Source organism: Chaetodon auriga, chromosome 10 (genome assembly GCF_051107435.1).
Source record: "Chaetodon auriga isolate fChaAug3 chromosome 10, fChaAug3.hap1, whole genome shotgun sequence".
NCBI lineage: Eukaryota > Metazoa > Chordata > Actinopteri > Chaetodontiformes > Chaetodontidae > Chaetodon > Chaetodon auriga.
This window is the reverse complement of record NC_135083.1, coordinates 4,906,091-4,921,303: the sequence shown is the minus strand read 5'-3', so window position 1 is coordinate 4,921,303 and position 15,213 is coordinate 4,906,091. Positions and strand designations below refer to the sequence as shown.

At 46.2% G+C, this 15,213-nt stretch overlaps 1 protein-coding gene across 1 annotated transcript in view; it reads left to right on the top strand.

Moving 5' to 3' along the window:
- Positions 1–3,983: 3,983 nt before the first annotated feature.
- plxna2 (plexin A2) overlaps positions 3,984–15,213 on the top strand; it is a 164,475-nt gene continuing 153,245 nt past the window's right edge. Inside the window, 1 exon segment of the mRNA XM_076742075.1 lies at positions 3,984–4,029. Coding sequence (XP_076598190.1) covers positions 3,987–4,029 — 43 coding nt within the window. The 5' untranslated portion in view covers positions 3,984–3,986.

Genomic DNA, 15,213 nt, shown 5'->3' with positions numbered 1-15,213 from the left:
GACGAGCGTGGATGAGGAATGATTGAGATGCATGGAGGAGCTTGTTCCTGGCTGCCTGCTCTGCTAAGCAGGCCCACTTCACCATAATAAGAGGTCATCCCTGGAGGAGTGTGGAAATGTGTCTAATTAAAGCAAAATGCTTTATCAAGAGCTGAGGCAAAGTGAGCAGCCCCAGTAAAATAAATAGCCAGCAATTTCCTGAGATTCACATTCTGATAAGCATCTTATTAAAACAGCCAACTATCTAATGGAGGTAAGAGGAGTTTTGCTGATTTTTGCTCTCTTTTGCTTTTCCCCCCCTCTCATCCTCTTCCCAACCCATCCTGTGTTTGTACACGCACGCAGTAGTGAGTATCTGTGTGTGTGTGTTGCAGGTTGTGTACGTGCATGACCGATAAACAGTGCAGCAAACTGGGAGTCTACCTGTTTTGTGAGGCATTTTGGATTTTGCTCACCTTGCAGTTAAGCCGGAGTGTAAATTGCTTCGCGCTGTGGGCACAAAGTACTTAATTGTTTTTTTATATCATCATTATTCATCTTCTCTGACAGCTCAATTGTGGCACTGATGTGTTGAAAGATGGACCATCTGTACTTTTGCCACTTCCTCCCTCTCCCTCTCTGCGTGTGTGTTGCTATTTCTGAGGTGCCATGTTTCCGTACTGACGGCACCTGAGTCCATGACTTGATGTCAGAAGTTTGATGTGCGAGATTACAGCACAAGGCCGCAGCTTGTGGAAATGCCTTCAAGCAAGGACAAAATGATAATAATAATAAGAATAAAAAACAATTTAATACAATGCCTCACTCAGCAAACACATCACAGCCGCCTGCAATTACCACGTCTCCTGTGATTCAATCTCTGTGGAAATTAATTGAGATTTTAATTGAGTTTTTCCATTGACAAATCCTGACAAGCTTAAGAGACGCCTCCAATGAGAGATGTACGTTTGGGCCACAGATCAGGCACATTATGTGCAATTGTACTTCAGGGTGGCTTGTTTTCCCTGCAGAGGGGCAGAAAACAAAATCACAGCTATGACGCCTCTTCAAAACACACTCAGTGAGATCATCGCTGATAGCTCCAGATAGCTGCAATTTGTTAACTAAAACTTGAAATGGGCATGATGGTGTAATTTCACTAAGCTCGCTCTTCTAGCAACTTCCTGTGTGAAATATTTCCTCTCAGTGTAGAGCAGGAAAGCTGGCCCATCATCACCACATGGCAGTGGGCTGCTGAGGCTCCATCAGCGGGCCATTACTGATGTAATGGGCCACCTGTACGAATGTGGTCTCAGCGTGTGTGTGTTTGCAGCGGCTGATTGCATGGCAGCGGTCCCCAGAGCCTCTTGAGTATGTATCGGCTACCCACTCAAACAGGTGGATGGTGGGAAGTAAGCAGGAGGGTTGGACTTCCATAATGGACCAGGTTCAAATGCCGCACACATCCAAGTCCCAAGACGCACTCTGCACGTACAGCTCTGCAGTGAGAAAGTAAAAATAAATCTGCTCATTACCTGCAGAGTGAAATGAGAATATAACGATGTTTGTATTGTATGTATGTATGGTTTGGAATTGGTCGAAATTATACATGTTACAGGAATAAAGTTAAGTCAATAAATAAAGTTTTTCACATAAATTGTGTCCTGGTATTTGCTTTTCTCTCCACTCAGGCTGATTGCTTACACGGGCAAGAGAAGAGGTGGAATGGAGGCTCAGTGGAGTCGACAGGTTGCCACATTCCCTCGTGATATCTTCAAATATGGCTGGAGGGAGAAAGAATTAAAGGCATCACAAGAGGCCCCTTTGAAACCTTCCAACTTAGTATGAAATCGCTGCGTACGAGCACTTTGATCAGAGTACGGTCAAGCGGCAGCCCTGCAGCCGGCCATCTCTGCACATTACTGCTGGGGGCTTCATCCCCAGCGCCGTGCACACCCCTCCACCTGACCGCCGTTAGATTAGCTCACTGAACTGATCTTCCAACAAATAAGATTTGTGCTTTACCTGTCTCTATCTCCCGCCACGCACGCCTTGCAGCGTCGCTCCCCCTCTTTGCATGCGCCCAGCCGCCCTGTACGTCCAGAGATAAACATTAAGTGCTGCACAACACAATCATAATTCCAGCAATTAACCTCCTCACCCAGCGTGGGCTTTGAATCCCGTGAGCCTCCTGCCTCACCTCTGCGCTCGGAAAGTCTCCCTCTACAGGGCCAGATTCCAAATGTTCACATAAATATAAAGTGACCAACAGCTTGCCTATCTGACAACACCCTAATGGCCAATGATGTATGCTTTGATTTCAGATCCGTGGTGGGAGGATGCCAGGACCTAAAGTGGCTGAATTATACCACAGAGAGCGTGGACCATCTTGACACAGCCCTCTGCTCGAGACAGCGTTTTAATGAAGGTCTGTAAGCACATCGATAAGCAAACGCTGCATCTTTGCATTAAGTCGAGGTGCTTGAAGGAGCAAAGACAGAGCTGAGCATGACACACAGGCACATCAAGTGTGGATATTTTCCTGCTGGATTGCTTGTCACATGATATTTGTGCACACTGATGGAAAAGAAAATCACAGTTAAGGCAGTGTAAGAAATGAATGACATAAATGTTACATAGGATGATTCAAAGGCTGATCACAGCTACAGTCTTTTCTAAGAGTGTTCATAACAAGAGCTGCATATTCTTCCCATTTCAAGCAGTGCCCTTGTCTTTTCTTTTTCTCTGTTATGGAATCTGCAGCCCGCCTCAGTCAGTCGATATGTGTCCTAAAGTGAAACATGACTGATAGAACTGCGCTGTATGTAATAACCAAGCTTCACCTTGCAAAATGGCTTAATCTATCATTTCTCTCTGCGCAGAATGGGCGAAACCTCTTCCAGACAGTTCGGTGCAACCTGTCCTTTCAATACGAATTGAGTTATGTTCCAATCAAACAAATCACGGCTTGTTCCAAACATGGCTGCTCCAAACAGGGCCGTGAGTAATGAATTGAAAAAGTCTGTATTTGATTACCCCTGCCGCCCAGAGTTGACTAAGATCCATTTGAGAGGTAGTGCGGTGGAATTCCAATATGGACACCCTCCAGCTATTGACCCTGTCTTTAAGTGGGCGCTGTGCTTTTAGTGTACTTACACTGGTTGTTCCACATCTTCTTCCTCCTGGCAGTTTTGCAATACTTTTGATGGCAGACACTGGCTCCCTTTCCCCCACTCTGCATTATTGATGCATCAGAGAATGTGGATAGCCTACTTTTTGTCATAACCCACCAAGGGCACAGATGCAAGAAGATGAGGGTTTGGTGTTGGTGTGCGTGTGTAACTGTTTCAATGTCATTCCTTGATTGTAATGGAAAAATATATTAATATGTATAGACTGTGTGGAGCGAGTGCATCCAGTTGATGGTCTCACTCATGGACATAAAGCTAGAAGTCAGAGCTTGGCTGCAAGTATTGAAAGTTATCATTTATGAAATGGAAGGAGTGATGGGCAAGTACTTGGACATTTTCCCATTGAAATGGATATAAATTTTAGTCATGTGTGCAGCCCAAGTGACATGAAGCTTTATAGATTTCAAAGAGACAAAAAACAGATAAAAGAAGCGAAGATGCACTGCCGTTACCGTTATGTTTCCACACAAAGTGCCTTCAGTGTTCACTTAGAATATACTGGATCCCTGATTGAATCCGTACCCAGAGCTGCGGGACGCTGTGGCACTGATGGAGGGCAGATTTCAGAGAAAACTTTAAGGATTTGAAATTTGTGATCATTATCTCCAAAGTTGGAACAGCCATCAGCTGCTCAGTTCCACTAGTGAGGTGCAATCTTTGAGAATGAAGGCGAGCAAATAATGAAATATAGAGGAAAAAATGAATAGCAGAAATGCAAAAAAAAAAAGAAGAAATCAGAGGGGGAGAGAGAGATGAGCAGAAATAGGTTGACAGTTCGGTCCATAGATGGCAGTGTGCTAACAGAAACAGAGCTGCATGGCAGACTGTCACTGGCTGCTCAGTGTGCGCAGACTGAAGGGTAAGAGCATTTTCTTCGTAAAATGTGTGATGCAGTCCTCAATCAGCCTATCAATAGTTAATCAATGCAGTCGGGTGTGAGGTGTGCATGGAAAAGGGAGTGATGGGGAATATGAATCTGCAGATTTTTTTCTCCAGTTATTCAAATTCTAATTCATATTAAGTGTCTTTAAAACTTCAGGCGTCTTCTCGGTCAGTTGTTTGTTTATTTATTTATTTACTTGTCTGGTGGGGGATGGCGGGCTGCAAATTTCTATCCGATTTAGGTTTATGTTTACAGTGTGTTAAATATCCTTCTCAGTATAGTCCCAAGTGTTGCTCATAGAGTGGATTTGTGAATTATAGCCAGCCTGTTTCTTGAATTTATCCATTATTAATGTTTTTCTCTGGGCGGAAACAGTTAACTCCATAATGAGAAGGAGTGCGAGGGGGCTGGCTTTAAACGCGCAGTGTGCCAGTGGCGGCGTACACACACTACTGTACACTGATGGAGCCGCTAATCTGTGTCAGTCCGGCAGAGCCCTGCGAGAAAGACGCGCTGCGGGTCTGAACTGACGCTGCGAAATCAACACCGGCGGACGATGGCAAGACCGAGCGCGGCTCGTCCCTAACCTGCGTGCGCCGCCGCCCGGAGGACGCCCGATCCCGACCTGAAGGAATGTGCCGTTTCGCCGACACGGTCCAGTAAAGTGACATCAGGTCAGCTCAGACGGTGGATGCTCCGCTGCGAAGTTTTACGCACTGAATTTGCAATTTACTCGCAGTCGTGAAGGTCTTCGCTTGAATGAATGACGCCGCCGAACAGGTTCCGTAGGCAGACGCGTCTGAGGAACTGGGAGAAGAAGTGAATGTGAGATTACTGAAGCGTCTCCGAAAACGAAGGCTTTAACATTTTCTTGCTGTGGATGTGAGTCGCGCATCAGTTGAAACCAGAAGAGCAGCAGCAGCCGCGCGGGAGGGATCAGGATCACCGGCAGATCCAGTTCAAATGGAGAGGTGAGTGACGCGCTCGTTCGGGCTTCATCTGCTTCAGCCTGCGTAAATATTTGTTTAAATCCCACACGCTGCAAAGCAGAGCGGCCACCGTGCTCCGTGCGGGGCTGATTCCCGACACTGCGGAGACTGAAGAGACATTTTTCATGTTAGGCTGCAGGCTCTGAGGAGGCAGCAGCCCGCGCCAGTCTCTCATTGTAGCTTTGCCTCAGCTCACAGTTTGAAATGAAGGCTGATGTGCGGTTTGCAACAGCTGCACTGTTTGTACATCTGAAGCCATTTCACTGGAAGTGAGTCCTGCACCTACAGCAGGCTTCACACTCAGGTGTTGCTGTGGATCCTTCTCGTTACAGGCATTTATGCTCTGCTCTCATTCATCTCAGTTTAGCTGCCTCCTCCTGCACCAGTGTTACTGACTTACAACCTGTTCTGCAGACTCCTCCAGTTAGCATCGTCCTTGCTGATGAGCTGCTTCTGGTTTTGTCTGAGTGGATTTAATGAAGTTGCTTGAATTATTTTCAGAGTCTTTATGCTTGCCATCATCACGGTGCTCGGATGGTTTGGTGTGTCCACAGGCATGCTCTTCTACACAATGTCCACAGGATTTAGATTAAGAGAATATTGAACCTTTTTTAGATGTAATATGCCAGCTGGCAGCAGGCTGTAGACCTGGACCTGTGTGTCACTGCAACAAGTGAAGCGGAGCTGATTATCAGACTGTTACATTTCTCACTTTTTATGTGCACAAGAATATACGCGCTGTGAATCAAATCCACGGGGTCACTGATCTGTTTCACTTCATTTCAATACCTCTCAGAAACCCAAATTACGACAAGAGAAGAAAACAACTGTCACCAGACCGACTCTGGACCTCATCTGTCCTATTCAGCAGATGCACCTACAAATCTTCATTCTCTGTCAGACTGCCAGCGCTCCGCCAAGCACCCATGACAATGACTCTAAAGAAAATAAATGTTGTCTTAAGTAGAAAATTGCCCCACATTTGCATGAAAATAACTTACATCTGCCATGGCTGACGGGCAGCATATTAATCCCTCTGCCCGTGCAATCAAAACCCGCTCCTTCTTGGTGAAATCACGTTTTTTTGTGCATGTGAAGCGTGACACGCTCACATCATTATTTTAATATCCATCTCCAAGTGAAACAGCAGTTTGACCCCAAAGCAGCCACCAGGGTGGAAATTGCTGCCTTTGGAAGAACAAACCAGCACTCAGCATTGGTTTGATTATCGCACGCTGATTATATTCACCTAATTAACTCCAATCTAATGAAAAAAAAACACATTCAGTGATAGTGTGTTGCTGCCACTGAGCAGTCAGCCCCACTGACCAGCAGCTGTTAAACGACTGTTTTATACAGTTCTATTAGCTCCGCTTTGCCTCAGATTTATTCTCATCGTTTATGAACCTACAGAAACCTTATATGATACAAGTTTATTGCTGCTGACTTGTTCCTCTGAAGACGAGATGATGCGCGTGGATCGCTGTTAAAAACACTTCCAGAGACGTTGGTGATGGTCTCAGCTTTTTCTGAAAGCGAGGAATCACAGTCAGTTTGTTCCCTTTTTAAATAATGGAGGATATGAGCGAAGATGTTAAGAATTCTGCTCAATGAATCACTTTCAAGTGATGCCTTTGAAGGCGCGCCGTCCAAGAAAGCCTTTCGAGAAGCACAACATCACACATCCATCCAATCAATGAGGTTAACCTCACCAAGCTGGAGAGAAATTGCTTCGACTGGACGAACTTAGATGATGCTTTGTGGAGTAACCGTTGATGTTTCTCTGCCGCTGCCTCTCCACTTCACCTCTCTGCGGGGCGGCTGCGATATTTTGATTGGATTTACGGTGAAGCTGGGTGGTCAGCAAGGTGTTCTGTACTTAGCGTTTCTGATGTTGGAGCCATTTGCATAAGGCTGCTCAGGATCACCGCATTATCCCAGAGAAAATATTCAGGTCTGGCTTCCTTTAATAGCACCTGTGCTCAAATACAAGATGTATTTTAGTCTGGCTTGTGCAGGAGTCTTCACTTCAAACACTTCGTCTTGACCTTTGGAATAGCTATTTTTGTGTACAGATAAGTGACCTCTCACTATGAAATCTCACCTTCTTAAGAGGAATTGGTCCATAATGTACCCCGTGGATGGTTTGAAGAGTGTCTGAGGCGTCGTAATCTTCTGCCACAGCTACCGCCGCCATCGGCATCTCTCAGCATCTGCGACTAACCGCTGATTGGCGCGCGTGGCTCAAGAGCGTCCTCTGTTGATGAAGAGCAAAGAGCCCAAACAACAAGCTGAGTTAATTATCGGGCCACAATGCGAGCGTGCGGCCTCTTTCCATTCATTGCCCTCCACTTATTCCACTCAACAACCGCGATGGCTTTACTAATTTTTTAACTGCACGGTTTGCTCCTGAACGAGCTGTTGCTGCCTTTCTGTGTGCTGTGTCACCACCAGCGTTCACACAGCTCACTGCCGGCTCCGGCTTGGATTCCCCCCTTAAGGCAGCCAGACTCGCCACAGTTTAGCTTGAGAGATTTTGACAAGTCGCTACACATGCAGGCAGAATCCTTGACCTATTTCTTAATGAGTGAATTCTGCAAATGCGCTCAGCGGCTGTGTATTCTGCGTGCCCCTCCCCTCCCCTCACAGCTACCCCCACCATCTCAACTGTCTTTTGCTTGCACACACACGAACACATGCAGATAATGGTGCTTTTGTGAGTTCACTGACTCATTCTCCCACAGATATAGGTCCTCCCTTTCCTATCTGCTGGAGTGTACAAATAGTGAGCGAGTGTTTGTTTTAATGAAATTGTCCTCCCGTCTTGCCTCACTGTGGGCTGTTTATCTGAACGTCTCAACTGTCCAGCTGTCACAACACAGATCTCAATCTCCTTGACCCACGCACGCTTCACTCGCTCGGCCTTGTTATGCGCATGTTTGCGCCTGGAATCCGCGTTTATGGCGGGCGCGTACGTGTGAGGATTGACATAAGGGAGATCAGGATCTGTGGTGACATTGATCAAGTGGAGTGCAGCCAGGGAGAACGTTTAGACTGAGAGGGCTCCGTCTTCAGTGGAAAGCAGAAGATCACTGCCTGTTTCTCTTTCTCCGCGGCAGGAGGCTTCATACGTCTTCTGTGCTTGCCGTCTCTCCTCTGGATAATTGTAAACAATGTGAGGTTTTCTACCTGTCTGATGCTTCAAGCACCAGATTCAGTGGTAGAGATAGTCTCTCCAGGCCATGATTATCCTAGCAAGCGTTCGTTTAAGCTGTTGTTGGTTGTAGAGGCAAGTACTCTGCTGATATGATTCAAGCGTGTAGGAACTGGGAAGTCTGTCTCTGCATCTGGTGTAAGATGACACTAAACTTTGTTGCAGTGATTGTGATGCTGATACTCAGATATCGTGCAGGTACCAGGTTAAAATTGGAAAGATCTTCCACATTGCTGCAACATGATATCAGTCAGACTTATTTCGGAAAGCAAAGAAAATAGTTTTTCAGTCTCTTTCCATTGCAAAAAGAAATCCTAGCTAACACTGTGCCAGCATCAGAATACATTTTTTTTGCATTTGATGCATCCCATCACTCTGCTGTGTCCCTCTGCTTTGTGCTAAAGTGTAAAATCCAGTGCTGCATGCCCTGTTGAAGATATCCTTTGATATCCTAAATGTATAGATACCATAGATCTTAAGCTACAGCATGTCTCTTTGATAATTCCCACACAATAGCAGATGTTCGAAAACACCACAGGACAACATTTAACGGTCTCGTCATGCTGCTGCAGCCATTTTCATCATCTTGAGTAGTTGTGCGTGTTGCCTTCAGTGACTATCGAATCGTTGAAACCATTTTAAATTGATGACTACAGGCCACTACATTGTTAAGTAGCAGCTTGCCCAGTATGAGCAACACATAGCACAGAGTGCAAAAATCAATGCCACTCCTTTGCATTTCATTTTTCACAATACACAAGGAGCCTGTGCCTTTTTAATGCTCTGAGTACTTCAAGGAAAAATAACCACCTTTTCTACTGTAGTGTTAACTGTGCTTGGATTTTTTCCCTCTGATGGGCCTGTTGAGAGTTTATTTCCTCATCTCTGTCAGGACGCTAGCTGTTTTTTTTGCAAGTAGAAGGCTGCGTGTGTGTCCGCAGCTCCCAGACAGGCTCCAGCCAGTCTCATCAGAGGACCGTCGGGGAACGGTTAACAGTCGTCCCTCTGCCAGCCGCAACCGTGGCCAGTCCAGATCCTGCTCTCTCTATTGATGGCAGCAAGTTAGCAATGAACCCCAGTGTGCACTCTGCTGTCCCAAAGGCTTGCCAGCTTGCTGAAACAAAGCCTTTTGTAGGACCGCTGAATCCAACAGATGGAGAAATGGACAGTAAATGAAAGTAGAGGGAAAGGGGAATAAAGGAATTTAGTGGAGCATGTTTGCGGGTAGGCATTTAGGCTACTCCTTTGGGAAGCCTAACACCCTCACAATGCAATACTGGCAGAACTTAAATGTTCTCCCGTTGACATGCTGCGAGAACGGCTTCGGGCCCCTGTGTGAGTGGAGAAGGCAGCCTGCTCGCGAGGGCTCTCCAGGGCCTGGGAAGCTTTTATTAAGATGTTAATGGAACTGCCTTCATGACACATTTCCATGGGACAGGATCCCTCGCCTCTGCCATTCTTTAGTGCCTCAGTCTGCCAGCCACAATCATCAGTCTCTCCCCCTCACACAACAGCCTGTTTAGGCATTCAGCCCCATCTCCACATTCCCCTGCCCAGCCGCTCTCACTCTTTATCTGATCGCTGCTGTCACAAGCCATCCTATATTTTACCACGTGTAACAAAATTGTGCGATGCCAGCGATAAGGGCAGCAATGCTGGCACGGGGACCCGGAGAATAACAAGTCTGGCTGTTTGTTTGTCACTGATCTTCACACCGGTTGGGAGTCAGACTGTCACCCCAGCAAGCCATGAGGGCTGCCATGATTTTTTTTATTTTTATTTTCCTCCCTAACACCATCAGCTGGTAGCTTGTTTTTCATGACACCACCTACATTGCTTCGCCTCAGTCACCTTCGCCCTCAAACCGCGCAGGCTGCCCGTGCAGGCCGAGCAGCTCATGAAAGCAACAACAACAAAAAGAGAGAAGAAGAAAGACCTCGAGCTTTACATGCAAATGCCTTGACTTACTTCATTTTCATGAAAGGCACTGAATGCATTGTCCCAGCGTTTTCTCTTTTCACGTCCGTTTGAATGTAAGTCAGTTTAGCCCGGCACCATCAATAATCAATTAGCTGGTGTCATGGGAGGATGTGCGTTTTTGTTTGGTGGAAACTTGACAAAAAGTGAGCAACAAAAAGGAGCGAGAGAGAGAGAGAGTGGGAGGAGGTTTGTGTTAGACGCCAAGGGGCAGCTGTCAGGAGCAGATGACTGTGAGTGTGAGTGTGTGTGTACATTTTCATTTATCTTTGTTTGACTGCATGGCACATGTGTCTTTTGTGTGAGTGTGTGTGTGTGTGTGTGTGTGTGTGTGTACGATGAGGCATCGGGGTAGGCAGTGAGGGCAACATCACGCTGCGCTGCCCACACTGCCCCCTGGTGATGAGGATGCCCCGGCCTGCCACTGTCGCCATGGTTACTGCAGGAAAAGGGGTGCAGACATTGCTTGTCTAGTCTGCTCATGTGCTGTAGGGGAGCTCGGCCAACAGCAGCTTTGTCCTTCGACTTTATGCACTGTGGCGCAATTACAACTAGAACCACTTACAACTCAAAAGGGGCCATTATGGCCATTAGCTCTCTCAGCCATTTCAAAGCAGCGTGTAATTTTCTTACAAGATTGACTCATGCTAGCGTTTGCCCAAGAACTGTACAATCCAGCAGGTCGCTGAATTTACATTACCTTAATTCTCTCTATGCTTAGTGTATTGACTTTTCCTCCTGTGGGGTTGAAGGCAAACACAACACTGAGATTCCCTTGTGGTGCACAGAGGCTCAGTGACATGTAGATACCTGCACCTGTGCTCTCTTCATTGTTACTATAATGCAGTGAGGCATGGCCTTATCTGGGTGGATGGCTCTTCTCGGTGTGAGGCACTAGCCTTGACTCATCCTCAGCCCTCGGCAGATAGGAGGGGAGAAGAAAAGAAAATGGGAAACGGGGCCTTCCACATTCATTCCTTAGTGCGATAGCGAACAGAAAACTGTCTGGAAATCTATCACACACACACACACACACATACTCACACGTCCCTCTTGATAAACTTTTTCCACTGTTGTAGACCAAAGTAAATTGTGCTAAATTGATGATGAAAGACCACGAAACTCCCGCAACTTCAAAACATAAGATATGGCCCACTGCGGCGTCTTATGTCCCTGCAATATTGATGGAAACATAGAGGCAAGAAATGACACCGAGTGAGTCGCCTGCTGCTTGCAAAGCGACACGCGTGACTTAAAACCGTGGAAGGTCCATATTTTGTCAACTCGAATGCTCGGTCAGATTGTGAGGGTATTAGGAAGGAAGGATCTTGGATCTATCAGGAAAAAAAGTTTGGTCTAAAAGCTGCTGCCGCCAGCCCTCAGCTCCAGACTCTTTACTTTGGCCCAAGGTGATTTATAGTGTCCAAGCCAGGGGAAATGAATTCTCCCCTGGGATAACAGTTATGTTTATGCATGAATACATGACTCTGATCCACGCACTGAAGCCAGTGAGAGAGGAGGGATGAAAGGTACTTTAAAAGGGAGGCAGCTTGTCATAGAGCCCACACAGAGTCTGAGAGGGTGTGTGGTTGCTCTCCTGGCATGCTCCGGGCACAACCGTTAATAACACTTTATGAATGTAATTGCTTTTGTTGTTGATTTTGACCTCGGCCCGACCTTTAAGATTATAGCTTTGTGCAACATAAGCATAGAGCTTTGTGGAATGTGTGGGAACAATAAATCCTGTTTTCCCCTCGAAGCATTTCTGGGAGCCCGTCTTATCAAATGATATCAACAGAATGGCCATTGTGAATCATGCCGCACAAACTAAATTGAGCTACAGTAACAGCGTGCTTGGCGAATGACTGGTGTTTGCTCCTGCCAGCCAAACATTATCAAGATGAATCTATCAGAGAGGAAGTTAGATGTTGTTGTTTCACTACTCTTACTTCCTAGTGCCCCTCGCTATCAAAGGGAAACACTGCATGTACTCAGTGGAACAGCGGGAGCTCGGCCAAACAGACGCATTATTCTGCCTCTGTCAGAACCAATGAAAAGTGAAACATGACAGAGGCTTCGTCATGTAACCTGTTTTAAATAGACAGGAAAATCATTAACACAGAGCGAGTGACATGATGCGATATCACACCATGCAAAACACACTATCAAAAATCACTACGTCTTCACACATCAGCTGCAATGTAGGTCAAGAGCGTTGTCTTTTCTGTGGTGTTTAAGGAGAATGAATCAGGGTATCTAAGACAATTACTCAGAGTGTGACAGCCAAACCCTTTTGCAGCACAGGACTTGAAATCCTTGTGTTGTCCGTGAAGATGTTGATTAAATATGACTGCTCTGAAGCGTTTGCCTGCCTGAGGGAGGCAGAGGTAGAGGAGAGGAGTGAGTGGAGAGAGTGGGAAAGGAAGGGGACTGGGCAGGTTTGTACATGAAAGCAGCGATTGAGCATCCTTTCTTGTCTTAATCTGCAACAGTTAGGGATTTACACTATGGGACCTAATGCTGTTTACCAGCTGATCCACACAGAAGGTGCATTCAAAGGATATTTGACATGCTACCGCTGCTGCAGCCTCCATTTCACCACACGCACCTTTATTACCTTATTCATCTCGCAGAGAGAACAAGAGTAAAGCTGGGAATTAAAAAAAAGATTTTTTCCCCGTTGCACAAGGCATCTCTGAGCTTGTAGGTACAATGTTTACTGTTAAGTACTTTGCACAAGCCTCATTGCCTCTGCTGCCGCGAGCCCTCCCCCACATTTCGCGGAGAACATGTTCAACCTGACAGGGGTGAATAGGTGAGGGGAATTTGCATTTTGTTACAAAGCATGCTCAATGTTTCAGGTGTTCGCTTTTTTTGGTGAACATAATGTCGAATATAAACAATTTGCTTTTGCAGGATTTCAGCTTCCTTAATGAATGTTTTTATTCACAAACAAATTTCACATATCGCTGAAGAGGAGTGTTTGATCACCCAATTAAACATTCATTTTAGTTAGTCTTTTCTCTTTGAGGGAACAGTAAATGGTTCATTCTCTGCTTCTTCAAAGCCGGTGATTAACATCATACAGTGTCATCTCCTCGGCGTCCGCGCTCCTCCCTCTCTGCTGTTTCCCGTCTTCGTTCTCTCCTGTTTATTTGGAGGAGTGAGAAAACAGAGCGAGCTGGCTGGAGGGATGCCAGAGGGGACTGGCATGTGGCTTAGATGCTGGGAAATGTCAGCACATTTTCACATTCACCTGCGTTTCGGGACCTTCGCCTTCTGCTGTGCATCCTCAGACAAAAAAGAAAATTAGAAAATCGCGTTTTAAAACAGGGAGGGGCCGCTGGGCAACGTCTCACTGTTCAATAGCCCCAAAGTACACATAAGCACATTCTTACTTATTTGAGTGCACACACACGCATTTCTTCTCACCACAATGTAAATCCTTCATGGATTCCTTGTGTGCAGACATCGACAAGCCCGATAAAGGACACCTTGCCTTTGTTTATTTTGCCAAGGCTACAGTGTTCGTGGGTTGTGTCGTACAAAGCATTAGTAGTTTCAATGGCTTATGGTCTGAAAAGCTGAAATGCTGTGTGTCTGCCTGCCCGGCTCCCTGAGGTGCTGAACATGTACAGCAGCTTTGTGTCAAGGTAAACAACGCCACTTCTCTTTGATACGACCAATTAGAAAAAAGAAAAGAAAGGCAAAAAACTGGATAAAACAGTAGACAGAAGGACAACCGGAGCGATTTTCCTGCAGGAATCATTGTTACTTTATTTTAGAGCGGTTCCTTTATAACACCACCAGAGCTACAAAAGAGACCTCTTTCTAACACAGTGCAATATCTGAGCTGCTTGTATCAATTGGCAATAAAAGGTCTCTACTAGGAAAGTCTTAAAAGGAGAGAGGAAAGGAAATGGAGAAGAATTAGCTGCAGAACAATGGCGCTATCTAAAGTGCATCAGGAACCCTGATTTCTGTTTTACTTCAAATGTCTGGACCACTGAGAAGCATCATCCACAAGAGTATGATGATTCATAGAAGTGAGATGTCATGTGTGGATGGATGCTTGTGTTTTTCTGATTGAGTTGACGTTAAGAGTGCACATATCGGATGCATGTGACCACATGTAGACAGAAAGCCACAGTGAGAGCCTGCACAAGACGAGCTGGCACATCGCTCCTGAAGCCCTGCACATATGCCTAGGGTCAATTTTCACTCCTGGTAGCACCGAGAGGGCTCGAAGAGTGCGCTGAATTCTCAGCCTCTGGTACAAAACAGAGGAAGAAACGGCGAGAAGCAAGGCTTTTAACTTGTGACATTGAGTCAGACAGGAAGAGGAGAGGAAGCTGGAAGGGAGGGACGGAAAAGGAAGACAAAACTGTTTTTGTAGAAGTCAAGGGCACTGTGTGGGCAGAGGTATAACTGAGCGGCGCTATTTGCACCGGGTGAGTTAAATAAAACGGAGAGCTTGGGAATAGCTGACTAACCAGGCCGGCTTCTGTGCGGTGTAGGCTCGTGGATGATCTAGGTGTGTGTGGAAGCGAAATACTCCAGACTAATGGGAAACGCTCTCATTGACTCCTAGCCGGTCCCAGCCAGACTGAAACAGCAGTGAACCAACCACCAAGTGTCCTAATTAGCCCACTTCAGCATGTTAGTCTGCCCCAGCTGCTCCTATTTATGTTACTGATGAAATGCTGAATGGGGCTTTTTTTTCCCTTCGTTACATTTTCTCGAGGGTAGCAAATAGTCGATTTTATCGTTTCTCTCTTTCCTGTTATTGCAGTTTTTTGCCGGAGTATGATTATATGTTTTGCCTGCTGCTGATGCAGTTTATGGGGAGCAGCAGCAGCGGGGCTGTTTTGTTTGGCTAAAAGGGTGACTGCCAAGTACCCTACCCCGCTTTTTGCCCCCCTATCTCCCCCAACGAAGACATGACAATGTGGCGATAGGAGGAAATACTCGGGCTGCCCA